We start from the raw sequence: 18,984 nt of genomic DNA on the forward strand, positions 1-18,984 counted from the left end.
CCTTACATTCTTCACACTAATGGCTGTCATTTATTGAAGCTACTAACAGGAAGGTTGATGAAACATGGCTTTCTAATTAAAAACCAGCCATGCATATTTAAGAAAGGATTCTGTGGTTCCCCTTCGGGGTTAGAAAAACTGCCCCATAAACATTATAACTGGGTCAAAGATATTATTTTGATAATAATAATATCTTTGGAGCTAAGAAAGAGGAAGAGGCATCTTCTGCTAACATCGCTATGTCATGTCTTTGCTGGGTTTTTATCCAGCACATTAACCTGATGAGTAAGATTTTAATTGCAGCACACAAGCTGTACAATGGGAAAAAGTCCCAGTCTAACAGGAACACATAAAGAGAAGGTAGACACATGTGGGTCTGTGCCCCAGACTTGGTCTGAATTGAGTTCTTCAATGTTCTGCTCCACCAAAATGAATATTTTTCCAAGTAAATGATCATTGTAAAATGTTATTATTTTTTTCTTTCTGGATGTTCCCCTTCTCTGAATATCAATTGAGCACTGTTAGCACAAGTAAACTGGGACTTTTATTCTTTGTTTGTAATGGTACAAGAGGGCCCTTGTGCTCTCAGAATAGTTATTTCTAGATTCCAATTCCCTTAGGATAGTTTCCTCTCTAAGTGATCCCTCCACTTTATTTTTTTTTAAGAAGTTAACTTGAAATAAAGCATATCGAAGAATCAAATAAAAGGAAAAAAGTGCTTAACATGAAGAACATGAAGTTTAAATTCTTTTGAGAGCGGAAAAAATTAAAATGTTAGTGAATTGTGGTAGCACTGGTATTTATTTTACAACCCAAACCCAAATTTATCAATAAGAACTAGTAATCAATAATTAGTAAAAACATAACAGAATCAAGATTCTTCTAAATGCTTTTATAGATTAACTCTTAAAATCGTCATGTGGATTCTATTGTTTTAGATGCTATTATTATTATTATTCCCATTTTTCCAGATAAAGAAAGTGAGGCAGAGAGGTCAAATAACTCATTCAAGAGGAGGCACTGAATTCAGCTATCTGGCTCAGTCTGTGATCCTAATCTCTATTTTATATAGTGTCTCTTCTAATAGCAAAATGCTGAAATAGTTTTGTCATGGGCTAGCTCTGATGGGGCTACATTTAGACTTATTCAGAGGGGGATCCCTGGGTGGCGCAGCGGTTTGGCGCCTGCCTTTGGCCCAGGGCGCAATCCTGGAGACCCGGGTTCGAGTCCCACGTCGGGCTCCCGGTGCATGGAGCCTGCTTCTCCCTCTGCCTGTGTTTCTGCCTCTCTCTCTCTCTCTCTCTGTGTGACTATCATAAATAAATTAAAAAAAAATAGACTTATTCAGAGTGGAAATATAGAAAAGTAATGTATGCCTGGACAGTCAGTGACATCTGAGGGTAGCTATAGGTTACTCCTCCTCTGGTTGGCAATTAATTCAACTCTGCCCAGGGGATCTTTCCTATCCAGGGACTCCCTTAAGATGGTCCCTCTGCCCCTGAATTATCATCCTCCATTCAAGGTCTGAAAGGGTCTCCCCTTCCCAGTCTGGTAAGCTCCATGAGAACAGGAAGCATACCTTACACCTCTTCATCCACAGCACCTCGCCCAGGGCTGGTGATGACATGTTAGGTATTTAATAAACACTGATTCAGTCTTAGAGTTAGCTTGGAGGCTTTCAGATAATGAAGGAATAAGATTTCCATTCTAATGTAGAATGACTGAAGAGGAGACACAGGTATTCAGTCTAAAGGAGAGAAGCAATCGGGGGTCTTGAGAACTGTCTTCAGAAAAATTGTCATGAAGACATGTTCTCCATAAAGGCAAACTGGATTCATGTCTGGAACTCACAGAGTAACACACTATGAGCTATATCTGGATTATTAAGTGTGATGTTATTCTGAAGTTGGACACATTAGATCCTCAAGGGATATCATCCAAATAAAATACTATCAAAATTATTTGCTATTGGGCAGCCCCAGTGGCGCAGCGGTTTAGCGCCGCCTGCAGCCCAGGGTGTGATCCTGGGGACCCAGGATCGAGTCCCACGTCAGGTTCCTTGCGTGGAGCCTGCTTCTCCCTCTGCTTGTGTCTCTGCCTCTCTCTCTCTGTGTCTCTCATGAATAAATAAAATAAAAAAAATATTAAAAAAAAAACCATTTAAAAAAATTATTTGCTATTATAAGAAATCATACTTAATTTAGGTATTGTTGAGTACAACTTCTGTTTCCAATGCTAAATGCTCTACATCCTTTATGAGATGACCATAGGAGATAGGTACAATTATCAGTCCAATTTTAGAGATGGACAAATGTAGCATTTCAAGAAGGTAAGGAATATGCAGGAACACACGGGAAATGACATACTTTGGATATAAACCTAGATATGATCACAAATCTCCAACTCCTAACCACTGTGGTTGCCAGTCTGTCTTGTGAATTAGTGCATATTCTTCATTAGAGGTTTTCCAGAAGATGAACGTTTAATTTTTTTAGTGTATGGGGGTGAACACAAAAGATGCAAGAGGAGGCTAATGCACTGAGTACCAGATTGGCTCAAATGACTTGAAAGGTCCTTGACACTGGAGAAAATTTTAAAGGTGATTTGTAAAAAATCATGTTAACTTTACAGTCCTTCCAGTGTGCCTACTAGATACCACCTAATACTACTGGCAAAATGACCACTCTTGTCAACCAAAGTTCCTTTGGGATGACTGGACCATTGCTAATAACTGCTGCTAAGGCATTGAAAACATTGTATTTATACCCATGTTTCCATGGGTATAAATCCACAGTGCAAGCTCTCCCAAGTGTCTTGCTCACATTGGTCTGAGGATTCTGACCACTGATAAGTGTAGCTCGCCTTACAAAAGGCACAAAGTTGGAAGCAGAAGAGTTCTATAGAAGCCAACCCTGGGTTCAAAGAGGGTAGGGAGGAGGGTCTGACATGGAAATATCTGTCAAAATGGTAGAACATCTAGTTCTTTCAAAATCAGGGGGTGAGTTTAAGTGGGTAGGAAGTTGACAGAAACTAAAGATCCCAGAAAAGACTTTGGAGTTTCAAGGGGAGTCCTCACCCCTCAGGACTTCAGGTAAATGAACTGAAAAGAACTGGATTAAGATGGAAAAAAAGAAAATGCTACTTTAGTTCACTAAGAATTTTGGTGTAAATAAGTAAGGGGTATCATAATCCCTGGCCGAGGGAGTTTATTTTATAAATGCATTCTTTTAAAAATTTTTCTATTGTGGTAAAAATACATATAACATAAAATTTAGCATCTTAACAATTTTGAAGTGTACAGTTCAGTAGTGTTAAGTCTATTCACATTGTTGTCAAACAAATCTCTAGAATTTTTTCATCCTGCAAATATCAAACTCTATATCCATTAAAGAATAACTCCCCTTTACCCCTTCTCCCCTGTGGGAGTTGGTCTTTTAAATACACTTTATTAAAGAATATGATAGTCTCATGGCATTGCTTTACAGAAAACAGAAAAAGACTGGACAAGGTATTCAAAGCCTACTGAGAAGTCCTGACTCTGACACATTGAAGCTATGTAATTCTGTGTAAGACCACCTAACCTTTCCTAATTCTAAAAATGAGGGCAATGATACCACCCCAACTTGACTCTCAGAATTACTGTAAGGACTAGATTCCCACAATTATTACAAGAACTAAATGAGATCTACTATAAGACTTTGGTGGCAAAATGGAAACATAAGATACCACTGCAAGGAGTGGAAAAAAAAATAAAATAAAACCAGTAGGGGCAAGGTTCCAAACTATAGCGAGAAGTTTAATAAATCACTATTTATTAATCAAAACTGGAATACATTTTGCTATTGAAGAAAGGCAACTCAAATGTCAGTCACTCTATTACCTGTGAATGGTAAGGTACTGCCTTTCGCTTTTCAGGCCAACTAGAATGCTACTATAAATAGTTCAATCCATAGTATTCTCCTTGGCAGCACTGACTAAGTTGGGCATTAGATGTCAGGGGGAATTGGAAGGCCTAATGTCCTATTGAAAGTGGACTTGGACTCCAGGGAAGGTAGAGCTTTTATCATGGGGTTACCAATAAACCCATGAGAAACTCTTAATTTCTAATGTCAAAGTCACTTATTTGTGATCCTGAGATAATTTTGTTTTATTATTAATAAATCTCTCAATCAATCACTTGCAGAAATAACCTAATAAAAGTTCAGGGAAAGGGAGAGAACACTGGAAATATCTCAAGATTTTCTTTAAAAAAAAAAAAAAAGTCATCAATACCGTATTTGCCATTTGCAAAGCAGGATCCATCAATCCCAGGATTTCTTCATTATAACTTGATTCTAGGCTAATGATGTCATCAATTACATCATCCATCTGTAGGAAAAAGGGCAATGGAAGAGAGATAAATGTAAGCAAAAACTGTGCAAAGCCACCCAAAGAGAGATCCACGGTCTTTTTTTACCCTAAGCACTAATGCTCTTCAGTTAGATTCTGAGAAACTACCGTCCTCTTCCTCCCAAATATGAACATTACTGAAAGTCACTGACACTAACAGGTGACAATGATGACACCTGCAACCAGCACTTAGGGAGGGATTACTAGGTGCCAGGCACCCGGTTCAGGGTTTTTGATGGGTTAAATTATTTCGCTCCCTCACAATAACCCTATCAATGTAGGTACTATTAACATGAATTTTCCAGGTGAGATAAATGAGAAGCAATTTGCCGAATGTCATATGGGAAGAGAGTGAGAGCCACAACTTGAACTCATGCTCTAAAGTGTTACAGAGGTTCAACTGCCTCCCCCAAAAAGCAAAGATGAACCAGGAAACCTCATCTGAATGATGGCTGCCATTTCTTTGTTTTCTCTCGAGACTCACTCCCACAGCCTTCAGTAGACCCTCCTTGCAGTAAGAAGAATCCGGATGGTAATTCAGATCTTTGCTCTCATAAGGATGTATGGGGCACTGTGGCTCCTGGGCTACCGGCTAACCCTGTACTGATCTTAAAATGACTTGTAAAATAAGTTTCTCCTTGTAGAGCTGCCAGTGTGCTCGGTATTCCCCGAGGAGTATATCAGGACGAGGTTATCATTACAGTCATGGAGCTGACATTCCCACTAGATCAATTTTATTCCTGAAGTACCAAAACATTAGTTATGATAATAAACAACAGTGATTACATGTGCATTGCAGCAGTTGCAAAGACAAGTCTGTGAAAACATTTCTTTGTAAACACCCTATGTATCTGAGCTGGTTGGTGTGTCTGTGTGTCTGAGTGCATGCACACATGGTTGGATCCAAGTAGTGCTTTGCAAGTACACAATGAAATCTCAATACTCGGAGGAATGCTCCTTTATGTCTTTCTGCCATTTCCAGTTAAGGGGGACAGGCTCCTGTGCCACAAGGCTTGTTGGAATCCTCATTCTCCCACTTTCTGGATTAGGGGCAAAGCTCTCAATCTGTAAGAGGCTCAATAGGCCAATCTGAAAAATGGGGTTAATAATACTCATTGCCTTTTTGGATCCTTGTGAGATTTCAGGATAAACCATATAAAGAACTCACAGTTAAATGAATATAGTAAATATCCAAAAAAAATGAGGGTTATTAAGTGACTCCCTAAGAAGAATAATTGCAGGTCAGTTTTGAAACACTGCCAGCACACTGCTTATGCAGTTTCATTTCTAGATACATCAGTTTTGTTTGCTTTTAAGAGATGATTTTCTAATTAAGTTGAATAGGCAAATGGGCTAGAGGACTTTATGAACAATCTCTCATTATAAGTTTTTTTTAGGGAAATAAAATGAATGGGCCTGGTATGATAGAATTTTTAGAATAATTTCTTTTTAAGCAAAAAAAATTTTTTCATTGATATTCTTTTTCCTTATATATCTATACACACATTTTAAAATATATAAATATGTTAATAAACATGGCATTATTTATATGTCTATTAAGTAGGATGTCATAGAAGAATCTCTAATCACTTGGGAAAAATCCATGAAATATTATTAAATTTAAAAAGTTGCAAATGCATGTTGCATGAGATTCCATTTTATAGATCTTGCTTTCTCTTACTCTCTCTTACACACACGTATATCTTCATTTAACAGCCTATTGAAGTTGTTACTCTACAAATTTGTGCAACACATTGATGATGGTATCTTAAAGAAGTACAGCATATTATATTTTATGTATCAAAATTTGTGTATTTCAAGCACTTTTTAAGGACTTGAAACAACTTACAGAAAATGCATTTTAAGTTTAACTTCCCTGAGTTATTTAATAATGAGATACTATGAGGAAAATGGCCCTGTTCATAGCTTTCTCTATTTAAAAAAAATATGTAAATCAACGAGGAGAAAAAAAATCCCTTAAGTCATCAGGAAGGTGTGATGAGCCACAAATATAGATTCTCATTACAAAGTGTTACATCCTTGCACTGCCGAGTCATTCAGTACCTGCATGCACGATGCTCGTGAATGCGTGTTCATGGTTGGGCATTCACTTTCCGCCCTGTTTTGCTCTTCAAACTTATAAAATCCCTGCAAAAACACAAGCAAAATCAGCCCATGACTTGGATTTGCAAATGACTTTTCAATGACATGTTCACACGAGGCTGATGGTGCAGCAACAAGATGGACTAATAAAGCTTTCACAAAGTAGAATCTGACCGAGAAATAAAATAATGCAGAAAGAACTTCCGTCAAATGAGCTTGATAGATGACAAATACGGACAGAGAAAAATAAGACAGGTTGGTTTGGGCACAGGGGAAAAGACTTAGTCCCTCTAGAAATTAAAACTCAGAAACTTCAGAAGAGTCACCTCTGAAATCACATGAACATTTCAGAGTACAGTAAAACTCCATTAAAATGAGGCTTATCATCTTATAATTTGGAAATAACGGGCATTAAATCACAACTCTCCCCTCAGGTATTTTAATGCTTCGAATTTTGATGCAACAATTAGCTTGCGGTGTGTCTGAATCTCGTCTCCAATCCAGCCTTTACAAAAGCAGATTTCACGGCCGCGGCAATCTTATTACGAAACGGAATTTATCTAGCAATTAAACCTTTGCTTTTCTGTTAAATTCTCATGTGCTACATTATTCAAATCCATCCACGCACATTCTGTGCTTTTTTTTTTTTTCTTCAACCCAGGGAGAAATAAAAATAATATTCCAGACATTCACAACAAGCGGAACTTCTAAACCGCCTGTCCCACACCTTTTCTATTTTTGCCTTTTCTTTTCCACCTTGCCTTTTCCTCTCTCTGCATTTTTACTGCTTTGTAAATGGAAAGGCATTGAAGAGAAGAGAGCGCGAGGCTAACGGAGCAGAAACAGGGTGGGAGAGAACGTGTCCTCGCCTCCACGTCCCACTTGGAGCGGCCAAGTGTCCCATCCTGAGCCACACAACCCAATAACCCGGTGATGGTGTCAAGAGGCCGTAGGGTGGAGGCCACATAGCAGAATCTGGGACACAGACCGGCGTGTGTGGCCCCGCAGAGTCCACAGTTGAGTGGGGGAATAATATCCGACAGACATTCATTTAGTGTAAGAAGACAGGAGAGGGGAGGAGACATGAATTACCTCTTTTTCACAGTTGGAGTTAAGTGTGAGCATAGCCATGGGGCTGTTGGGTGCGCTGCTCCCCGGCACTGGTGGCATGACATGATCGCCAGGCTGGTTTGGACATGGCAAGCTCAGGACTTGGTTGGCATGTTTATTTGCTAAAGTGGTAGAAAGGTACTGCTTTACCTGCTGCCTTTGGGCTTGCTGTATGTGGTACTTGGTGGGGTTTTCGAGGTGGGTCTGCACCTGAACATAGCCACGGAGGGAAGAGAAGACAGCGCCGTTATTTGTGAGTTTCGGTCGGCTCTTTTCTCAGGCACAAACATGAGACTGGCCAGTCCACCAACAGAATAAATTATTAAGCCCCTGTTATGTACCAGGCACTGTGCTAATGGATTTTGATATTACTGAAGTTTAAAGTCTAACTCTCAGGATTTGGGGTAATACTTTGCCCTGTTTTATTTCCCTGCTAATTAGCTGCACATCTCTTTGAAAACTTGTGCCCTTTTGTTCATGTCTAATAATTTAAAATTTGCAACCATCTGGAGGGCAAAATTTTCCCCAACACGACTGAAAGGATTTACTGAGATCAGAACAACAATCTAAAAAAAGGAGCATAACAATTTATTTTACTTTCTTTGGCAAACAGAACAGCTTTCTGTTTAAAAACAACAACAACAAACCTCCTTAAGAGCCAGCTGTAAAACGGTTGTAGAAAATAAACAGAAACACTCTGATGATTAAATCAACTAGTTGTAGATTAATTCCTCCCACTTTCATTTGGACATGATTATTCAACATTTTAATTAAGATCTTGAACTCAACATAAAAAGCAATTCTACATGAAGCAGTTTCTTTCAGATGCCTCACACTTACATGTATGTGTTTTTAAAAGCAGGACTATTAAGCCGCCAGGGTATTTTTCCTCCTTTCTTATAAACATTAATACAGAATTAAAAATCCTTTAAATCAGTGATACTCATGGTATCAAACAGTAAACAGCATCAAAGTAGTAGACCTGCACTTACTGGAAAGAGTACAATAACATGAAAAGGTGAATTACTCAATGTATTGCATATATTTCAGACACTAAATATGAATAAGAATAAAGCTCACCTGATAGTGATTATATTCTAGCATTTCCAGCATAACAACGTTTTAGGTGGCCCCAATCCAATGAGAAACGGTAGACTATTCACTCTCTCTACTTTCTGTAATTCCGATTCGAAGACTGACTGGCATAGAGAAGGCACTATAAACAAGGTATCCCGAGACACCACCGGAAACTTTATCACAGCAGCCCTGCTTATAATAACCTAAGCTAATTAGTTATGCATGTTAAAAAAAAAAAAAACCATTCGAACAAGGGGCTTTTTTTTTTTTCCTTTTTTTTTTGGGGGGGGGGGAGTCCTACGAGCTTGGTCTTCAATATTGGTATCAATTCCCCCCGCCCCCCAGCTTGACGTCATGCTTTTTCATAAATATAAAAGAATCTTTTTAAGTGATGAGCTATCAAAGTCAAACTCACTGTCAGATCAAGGCCAATTCACTATTCATCTTTAGTTCCAGTAGTATTAATAGACAATGGTATTTCTCTTTCAGCAATAGGTTAAGAGCTGGCTGCCCCTTTGGAGAAGACAACGCCTAAAAGCTACTATTACACATGAGACTTTCTAATGGCCACATAACTCTGTAACTGCCAACTGCAGGAAGAGGGTCTGTGGAGGAGTCTCTGTGCTGCATTTTCAAGTTCAATGGCCTCATCCTGTATCCTGGTCTCAATATGCATCTTATTCTTAACTGCATGGATATGGATCTTTCCTACTGATCAGGAGGAAGGGAAACTATCCTAAACAGAACAAGAAAAACATACACACACACAGGACTGGATGTATATTTATGTGGAAAATAAGAAATAAATGTCTCCCCAACTTAATCAAGCTGGGAAGCATGAAAACTTGTACTAAAAATCTTTTATTATAATTCTTAGGGATTAATAATAATAATAATAATAATAATTCTTAGGGATAGAGAAGAATAAGAGTTATCATACATATGACTGATATATCTTTACTCATTTACTTGTTCCATTATTTAAATACCATTTTATGTGCTAACATCTTGCAAGACATGGAAAATACACTGTGAACAAACAGACCTAACTGCCAGTTTTATGAAACTTGTAGTCTGGGGTGAGACAAAAGAAGAAAAAGGCAAACAAATACATATCTAAAAATTATGATAAATGGTTAATATTCACTGCTGAAATGGTGAGCTATCTTAAGCATAAAACTTTGAAATTCAGTAATTCTATCCAAACGTCCAGGAAAATGAAGTCCTTTATATTGGCAATCTCAAATTGTTTCAAATGACTGATCTAACATGTACACAGAGGTTCACAGAGACATTTTAGGTTTATGAAAGGGTCCAGACACGATAATGATGAGGACAACAGACATTACTAAAATAAACATAAAATGAGGGCAATGGGTGTAATGTGTTTATTTCACTATTACACTTAAAAAAGAAAGGGTTACACATTTAAAAATAAATGTTAATTCACTGGCAGATCCTTATTCTTTAATGAATTAGAATTTTATGCTTTAGTACGGAAGGAAGCAACCTGCTATCTCTTTGGCATTGCCAGTGAGCTCTTTACTATATCCAGGTTAGGGTAATCAGAGTGAAATGTATTTTGTCCCCTTACCGCCAGTGTCTTTTTAGTTTTCAAATAAGTTGAGTAAAGATTGGCTATAAATCTTATGCAGGAGGTGGAACGTCTCTAGCTGTTTCTAATCCAAACACTGAAAACAGGTAACAGAAACAAGGAACATATATGAACTTTGGATAATAGAAGGTAGTGAGGCCTGTGGCAAACTAGAACACACATATCTCATCTAAAAGAAATAGCTGGAGGGTATTATGCTGAGTGAAGTAAGTCAGTCGGAGAAGGACAAACATTATATGTTCTCATTCATTTGGGGAATATAAATAATAGTGAAAGGGAATATAAGGGAAGGGAGAAGAAATGTGTGGGAAATATCAGAAAGGGAGACAGAACGTAAAGACTACTAACTCTGGGAAACGAACTAGGGGTGGTAAAAGGGGAGGAGGGCGGGGGGTGGGAGTGAATGGGTGACGGGCACTGGGGGTTATTCTGTATGTTAGTAAATTGAACACCAATAAAAAATTTAAAAAAATAAAATAAAAGAAATAGCTGACATAAACTGCAGCTGATTGTGGACATATGAGTACACCAACTTAGTACAGATCTTCCATGGCAATCTAAACTTTTTTAAGTTAAACTTCCCAGATTAAAAAATTGACACCCAAATGTTTGACTTTTCGTACTGCATAAAACAAGTCAAACACATCTGTGCACTGGACTCAGCCCATAAGCCACTAGAATGTGGTCTTTGCTTCATACCATCCTTGAGGATCACCTTCCTATCTATATTCCAGGGGGTGGGGAGGGTGGCCCAGGTTGTGAGGACAAGTTACTGTCCAAATCCAGGTATTTCCTGGTGCTTTTGGAGAGACAGCAGGCCTGACAGCACAGTCAGCAGAATAGTTAAGAATTCAAAACCTGTGTTCGAATTGTGACTTTGCAACTTCACTATTTATGTGACCTGTGATCCTTGGCAAGTCATTAACTTTTCTAGGCTTTCATCTCCTCACATGCTCAATAGGGATGATAGCTGAGCCTCCATCGTAGAGTTATCGCAGCATTAAATGAAATCACACTTCTAACAGGCTTAGCAATATATCTGAAAAACAGCAATTCTCAAACTTTTGTCTTAAAACCATTTTAAGCCCTTCAACTTTAGTGTTTACGTGAATTATATCTATCAGCGTTCACCATATTAGGAAATAAAGCAGCAATTTTTAAAACACAAGATTATACAGGAGCATATATTGCACTGACCATCAGAACAATGACATTTTAACCTGCATGAAGCCTTCGTAAAACTCTAACGTAAGATCACACAATGAGCATGAAAAAGGGAAAAGAATCTCTCAGTGTTATTAAGAAAATTGTTTTGGCCTCGCAGAACCACTGCAAGGGTCCTGGAGACCCCTCGGGGCTCTCTGACTTTGAGAACCACTGATCTAGAATACAGGTAGTGCTTGAGTATTATTACCACCCCATCTTAGCCATGCTATTCACCACTGTGTATCAGTGGTGTGTGACACAACCTGTGTTGTCTACTTGCCTCTCTCAGCCGGAAGATGCTGGAGTAAGACCCTAAACCCTTTAACTTCCTCACAGCCATATTGTGAGGCTCTAAAGTCCTATGACAATTTTTTTTTCTTTTTTAATTTTATTTATTTATTTATTTATGATATTCACACAGAGAGAGAGAGAGAGAGGCAGAGACATAGGCAGAGGGAGAAGCAGGCTCCATGCACTGGGAGCCCGACGTGGGATTCGATCCCTGGTCTCCAGGATCGCGCCCTGGGCCAAAGGCAGGCGCTAAACCGCTGCGCCACCCAGGGATCCCTTAAAAGCCATATGAATAAAATTTCTGGTCTTCAACCACCCTAAACCATAGCTTTTTAGTTAGTGACTTTCCTTATGTTAGTTTCTAAATAGCCAATCAAGCAAGCATATAAATGAGAACATATATGTAACATTAAACATCTGTATGATTTCCTGATAATTTTTGCATAGGGTTGACCTTCAAACTAACCACCCAAGTTAACGAATTCAGATATCAAAGGTAGGTAGGTATCAAGGTATCAAAGGTATCAAGGCTGAGCACTTGAAGCACAGACCACAAAAAAAAAAAAAACCTAGAATACTTCATGCTCTATCAAACCATACTATTTTGTTGATATAATGGATATTTCATATAAATAAAGTACATTAGCTTTCTTGTTAAGGTACAGAATTCCAAAGGCTTTGAAACTTTTCTTCCTTGTTACTGCTACTATCTTTTTGTGCTTTTTCCTTTCTTCATTCAGATCCTGAATTGATATGATACCAAGGGAAGTGGAATGGATCACCTTCTAACTGTCACACTTTAGCTGTGCCACTTCCCAGGTGACAATGACAGGTTATTTTCCATCAATTTCATTCAAAAAAGATCCTGGAGCACATCAGTGTGAGATGGTACCTAGAGATATTACCATCTTGAGTGATGAAGAATTCACTAGAGGGGAAAAAAAAAAATCCCATCCAAGGTTCACTGTTCTTCTGTTGCCTCTACTATTTGTAAACCAGAATGCAAATACAATTGAGGGAAGATCCTCATAATCCTTTTAGTTCACAATTTATTTTTTTAACACATCAACAGAGAGTTCAGATTTCTTATTTTATGTTTAGGGAGAAAATGTATCCTGTTGCTCAGTAAAGTTAAGGATTATTAAAGGGATTAAATTCACTCAGTTGCTATCCACTATTGCCCCCTCCCCCGGACTCATTTATATTGTTTTTTTAAATGTCAATTTATAGAGATGGTCAATTATGCAATCACCATCCCTGAAAAACATGGTAAGACAGAGAAAGATAGCTTTCCTAAATGGCTTGGGCTAAGTCTTGTCCAGGGTCACATTTGACAGGTGAAAGGTTCTTTTCAGTTCCACCATTGCGATGTTACCACTAAGGAAACCTCAAGCCCAAAACACACGTTTCTAGACACTTAGTCATGTTTTCTGTGCAGTCTGTACAAAGGTATCCTTAGCAAAACATAAAGATGAGGATATGAATCCTGACCTAAGGGAGAAGAATCAAAATCTGATGCAAACAAAAAGCAAAACCAAAAAAGACTTACATAAAGGAGAGATACAGGGGATTAGGTGGATGAGCCCAAGTTCCTTTCACTAGCACAGGGGTCTGCCCACCAGCCCAAAGGGCCTCGCTCCTTATTTTGGTATGGTCTGTAAACTAAGGATACATTATACATTTTTTTAATGGGTAGAAAGGAATCAGAAGAAGAAAATTCCATAATACATGAAAAGTATGTAAAATCCAAATTTCAGTGTCCATAAATTCTTCTTGGCACAGAGCCATGCCCATTCATTTACATATTGCCCATGGCTGCTTTCACACTGCAGTGACAGAGATGGGTAGAGCCTGCCTGGCCTCCAAAGCCTAAAATACCTATTATCTGGATTTTTACAGAAAATTTCAACCTCTGCTCTATAAGGATATGAATAAAATTCCCAGTCTTCAACCACCCTAAACCATAGTTTTTTACCTAACCAGAGTTCAACTTTCTTATTAAGTAGAAGTTTTACGAAGGAAAGAATGAGGTGACTTTTCTAAAGAGAAACAGTATATGTGTATATAATTTTGTAGTTACTTCATTAAATATTGTCTAAACTGGACAAGCAGCCACGTAGGAACACAGGGTATGCTTAATTATCCCCATTTTAAAGACAAACAGAAGCTCTGAAGAGAAAGTTCAAAGATGTGCCAGGGTTGGAAAACAAACCAAGGTCTTCATCATTCTGTCCCCAGTGGCAAACTACAGAACCGCCCTTCACTGTTGATGAATTTTAATCTAGGACTTTAACTTAATTAAGGGGGAAAGATAAAACTATGTAAATCCAGAGGTGTACTCACAAACTCTAGGTGTGTACACATAAATACATATGAATTTATATCCCATTTCTCTGGTCTGTATACTTTCACACTACTTCCTATCATATCACTTTGTGGAATCATTAGGCTTCTAAATTCAGAGATAGGAGTTATAAATGTGCACAAAAGGAGAGGATGGCAAATCCATTTTTAAAAATTTTGATGTTTTAATAGAATAAACCAGGCTAGCTTTACCAAAAATCCTAATAGGTCTTTTATCCTTAGCTGATGACCTATAAACCAGTGTGCTTATTATAAATATAAACCACAAGGTGGGCATGCTTTGGGTTTAGGACAAACAATATTTTAGTACCCTCAGGAAAAAAAAAAGTATCACTATAAGTAAATTCCTACTATATACATTATTTTTTCTCTCTCAGACTAAAATAAGCCAAAGGTCTGAGTATAAAAAGAACATCAAGTTTTTATTTCATCCAAGTAGAAATAGGAGATTTAAGAGTGGTAGCCGTCTGCCTGCAGGGTATTTATAATCCCAGAATAAAAACGCCATTTTCAGAATCAAATTCCTATGAGAGAATCAGCAAAACCCAATAAACTTAATGCATTACTCACTTTAATTGAAAACTATGCATTTACCTGTACTAGGAAGATTGTATCAGTCATTATGCATGGTATGTCATATTAAACAGCAAAATTTTAAAACATATATTAAAAAAATTAGTATTCATTCACTCAAAATTCTCTACCCTATACATTTTATATTCACTCCAAGCTTAGGTCATTTAAAAACAAAACTAGGAAATCACTTGGATAACCACATAAGATTTTCTTCAAAGCCTCTTCATGTAGTTGTTTTTGTTTTTTTTTTAAATCATATGATAACTGATTGAATCCAGAAGGAACTACAGAAAAAAAATCTGATTTTAATAGTTTTAACCTCTTATTTTAAGTCTCTGCTGTCTGAAACTATCCCCAATTGCCTTCATGCCATATCCATAAAGAACTAAATATAGGTTTGAGGGCAAACCTTAATGTGTATATAAATCATCTGGGATCTTGTTAAATGTAGTGTGATTCTGTAGGTCTGAGGTGGGCCTCAAGATCCCGCATTTATAATAAGCTCCCAGGGGATGCCCACCCTATTGGTCCACAGACCACACTACACCTTGAGTGCAAGGCTGTAATATGTTCTCACCTGGACTTCTCCCAAAAAAGAGTTATATGTTCATGATTCATTCAATAAGTATTGCTTGAGTGCCAACCAGATGTCAGACAACTGCCCTCATCCTACACAGGCTGTTCAGGGAAGGTCCTACAGAAAAAGTGACAGTGAAGCACAGGCCTGAAGGTCTGGGGAGGAGATAAGCCAGGCAAAATGGTGGGAAGAGTATCCCAGCAAAGTGCGAAAGTTCTCAAGAGCAAGCCCAGCCTGCCCAAGGAACAGGAAGAAGGCTCTTAATACACAGTCCTCATTTGGCTTCCAATTTAGCATAGGCACCTCGTATTCCTCTTAACCTCTTTCATCATTGGCTAGTTCTCTCTTCTGCTCTCATATGTCAGAGTATCTCAAGGCTGAGAGTTTGATTTTCTCTATGGACATGCACAGCCCTGAAGAGCTAAGCCAGTCTCAGGGATTTAAATACCCAGTTCAGGTGTCTCTGAACTCCAGATTCACCTCTATCTGCCTACTCCATAGCGCCACTGCAGACACCCTACATGTCACATAGTCATCACCCCCTCCAAACCAGCTCCTCTACGGTCTTCTCCATCTTAGTAGATGGCAACTCCATCTATATAGGAAATTACCTTTTTTTGTTTTGTTTTGTTTTGTTTTGTAGATCAAAAAAGTTGTCTTCATATAGTTCAACCTAGTTGCACATTCAAAAACTGTGGCCATCTTTGACTCCTTTTTTTTTCCCTTCACACCTTCATTCTAATCCATCAAGAAGTACTGGCTCCCTCCTTAGAATATATCCAGAAGTATTGGCTCCCTCCTCAGAATATATCCAGAATTTAACCAATTTTCATCACCTTTATTATTACCATCTGATCTATGCCATCATCATTTCTCACTTGGATTACTGAAAAATCTCCGGACTCTTCTACTGGTTTTTGTTTGTGCCCTCTTGTACTCTTACAGTCTATTTTCAATACATCAATAGAATGACCCTGTAAAATATGTCACATCATGTCACTACTCTACAAAATAAATAAAAGACCCTCTAATGGCTCCCTATTTCTCTCTGAGGAAAAAAAAAGTACTTACAATGGCTGACAAGTCCACCCATCATACTTGTTAAAAATGCAGTCTTGGGCCCCACCCCAGACCTAATGAGTGAGACTCTTTAGGTGGAGACCAGAAAACTATGTTTTAACAAGCTAACCACGTAGACTCTTACGCACATCAAAGTTTGAAGACCCCTGCCCTCTTTGCCTACTTCCCTCTCCACCCTGGGATCATGACCTGTCTGGACTTATCTCCCACAACCATCCTAAGAGCTTATTCAAAATCCCACAACCATGCCTTGCCAGTGCTCCTGATCCCAGTACCCTGTTCTACCCTGTACAGTACACAGCCTAGCACATAGTAGGTGCTCAACAAGTATCTGGTCAATCAGTGAATGAATGGAGCTGCTGTGCCTGAAGCACATGGAGGTAGGGGAGAAGAGAAGCTAAGCACAAGGAATCAAACCATGTAGGGTACTGTAGGGGTTGAGGCTAGGATTCTGAGAGCCTCCAGAAATGTCCTGAGGAAATGGAGAAGTGACAAATGTGCCCTCTTCCTGGCTAATTCAGAAGGCTCTGGAGAAACTAAGTCTCCAGGCTAGGCAGTAATTCATAGACTGCCTCCCTACTCTGAGAGATAAAGCTTCCTTTTCTCTTCAGGGTCTTCCCAAAGGCTGCCAATTATTATCACTCTCATCTATAAGGCTTTGGATCCTGAGGGGCTAGGACATATGGCCAGGAGCCTGGAGATTTGCCTTGATGTCTAAGCAATGTCACACAGTAAGTGACAGTTAAAGTGAAGGTCTCCAAGCAGGTGGCCCATGGGCACAGTCTACAGGTATGGCTTGCCATTATATTCTATTTAATTAAAAATTGGAAATTTTTATACCAAATTTTGGATTTCTGGCTTCTTTGGATAAATTAAAAGATCTAGCAACACTGAAGCTATTCTAGTGGGCCAGCAAAGAAGAGAGTTCAATGGTGGTTTTCCTCTTTAGATGGGCCATTTGCTCTTCATTTTGCCAGCATTCCACCACTCCTTGTACCCACAGTGCCAGTAGCCTGCTCCACTCACTAATCTCCCTAACTCCTGAAGGCATCTGAACTGCAAACCTTCCCTTATCCTTTAAATACTCCCCATTCCCAGAGTAGTTCCAAATCTCACAGAATGGGTAGCATATATATGTTTACAAAGCCACATTAATAAACAATCTTATGCGATGGAGAGAATATAAAATAAATTCATATAGCCTTAATACATAAAATAAACTGATGTAAACTTTTTAAAGGCACATGCATGTCCAGCTAGTAATTAAACAATCAACAATTTTCTAAGGAAATCAAAAGATAAAAGAAAAGGTTTAAGTTACAAGGATGTCCATCAGAGCATCAACCATAAAAGGAATGGTCAAATTATTACCCTAAAGCCCACTGCCTGGTTTTATAAGCAGTTTACAGGGATGCTGCAATGTCCAGTTGTTTGCATATAGTCTGTGACTGCTTTCAAGTTATAACAGTGGTAGAGCAGAGTTGACCAATAGACCTTATGTCCCCCAAAGCCGAAATACTTACTCTGTGGCCCTTTACAGAAAGTTTGCCAACCTTAAATCTCTAACAACAACAACAAAATGGAAACAAAAATCTAATAACAGGCAATGGGTTAAACTAATTACAAGATAGGTGTGTAAGTTCAGAGTTCCCCTGACCTTGGCCTGTTGACCATAGGGCCAGATACTCCTCTGTCCTGTGCACAGGACAGCAGCATCCTTGGTCTCTACCCAATAAGAAGCCTCCCCTGAAACAGCCATTGTGACAACCAAAAATGCCTGCAGACATTCCAAACATCCTTTGGGGAGCAAAACTGCCCCCAGTCGAGAACTACTGCATGTAGATAGATACAATGCAGTCATTAAAATCCATATTTCACAAAATGATTTAATTGGGGGAACATTCCGAATGTACATAGGAATGCAAAGCAACTTAGAAACACTACATATGCTGTGATCCTAAACTGGCTTAAAACTGTTATTTTTACATCAGCAGAGATGAAAAAAGACCGATTATCAATCACAATGCCTCTTCTGGGATAAGAAAATTATAGGGGTTTGTTACCTTACTGGGGTTTCCCCTCCCAATTTTCTATAATCTACATGGCACTAATTTTATAATTTAAAAAAATCTACAAATTCAACAAAAACTAAATCCTGTGGACCTGGGCAAACAAAAATATATTCAGGCCGAACCCCTCTACTGAAAATTTTGCAAACAACACCTAAACCCATGAAGCTGTTATATAATGATGAAATCTGCCTCATTTCAATTTTCCCTTTAAATACTTGATCAGATTAAGAGGACCCTGCTTTTCATGAAATTTTTAGTCCAACATTCAGGCCCCAACAGTTTGAGGTTGTATATTTGACATATTTTTATGGTTTTGTAAAGGGCTGTGATTACGTGGTCCAGTGGTACCCTAATAATAACCCATTGTAAGGGCCGTCCACTTCTCCCCCTCCTAATGGGAGCTGCGAACGCAGCGTTCCACGTGCTGTAACTTTTCCATCTGCCCCAGTTTAGCACTGCCTCAGAACTGCAGACGCCTTTTTGTCTTAGTATCTCCCCCCCAAAATGCCCCCATTGTTTGCAGT

At 38.6% G+C, this 18,984-nt stretch overlaps 1 protein-coding gene across 28 annotated transcripts in view; it reads right to left on the bottom strand.

Annotated features, from left to right (window-relative positions):
* MITF (melanocyte inducing transcription factor) overlaps nucleotides 1–18,984 on the bottom strand; it is a 218,481-nt gene that overhangs the window by 25,228 nt on the left and 174,269 nt on the right. For 17 of the 28 annotated variants that reach the window (XM_025456551.2, XM_025456549.2, XM_025456548.2 and 14 more), the window contains 3 exons: nucleotides 7,585–7,812; nucleotides 6,454–6,537; nucleotides 4,273–4,368 (listed from right to left, as the gene is read on the bottom strand). In XM_025456551.2, the coding sequence (XP_025312336.1) occupies nucleotides 4,273–4,368; nucleotides 6,454–6,537; nucleotides 7,585–7,812 (408 nt within the window). The remainder of the gene's footprint in view (nucleotides 1–4,272; nucleotides 4,369–6,453; nucleotides 6,538–7,584; nucleotides 7,813–18,984) is intronic. The other 11 variants (XM_035702633.2, XM_035702634.2, XM_049098440.1 and 8 more) reach the window with 2 other exon arrangements.

Source organism: Canis lupus, chromosome 20, assembly GCF_003254725.2.
Source record: "Canis lupus dingo isolate Sandy chromosome 20, ASM325472v2, whole genome shotgun sequence".
In the NCBI taxonomy this organism is placed as follows: Eukaryota; Metazoa; Chordata; class Mammalia; order Carnivora; family Canidae; genus Canis; species Canis lupus.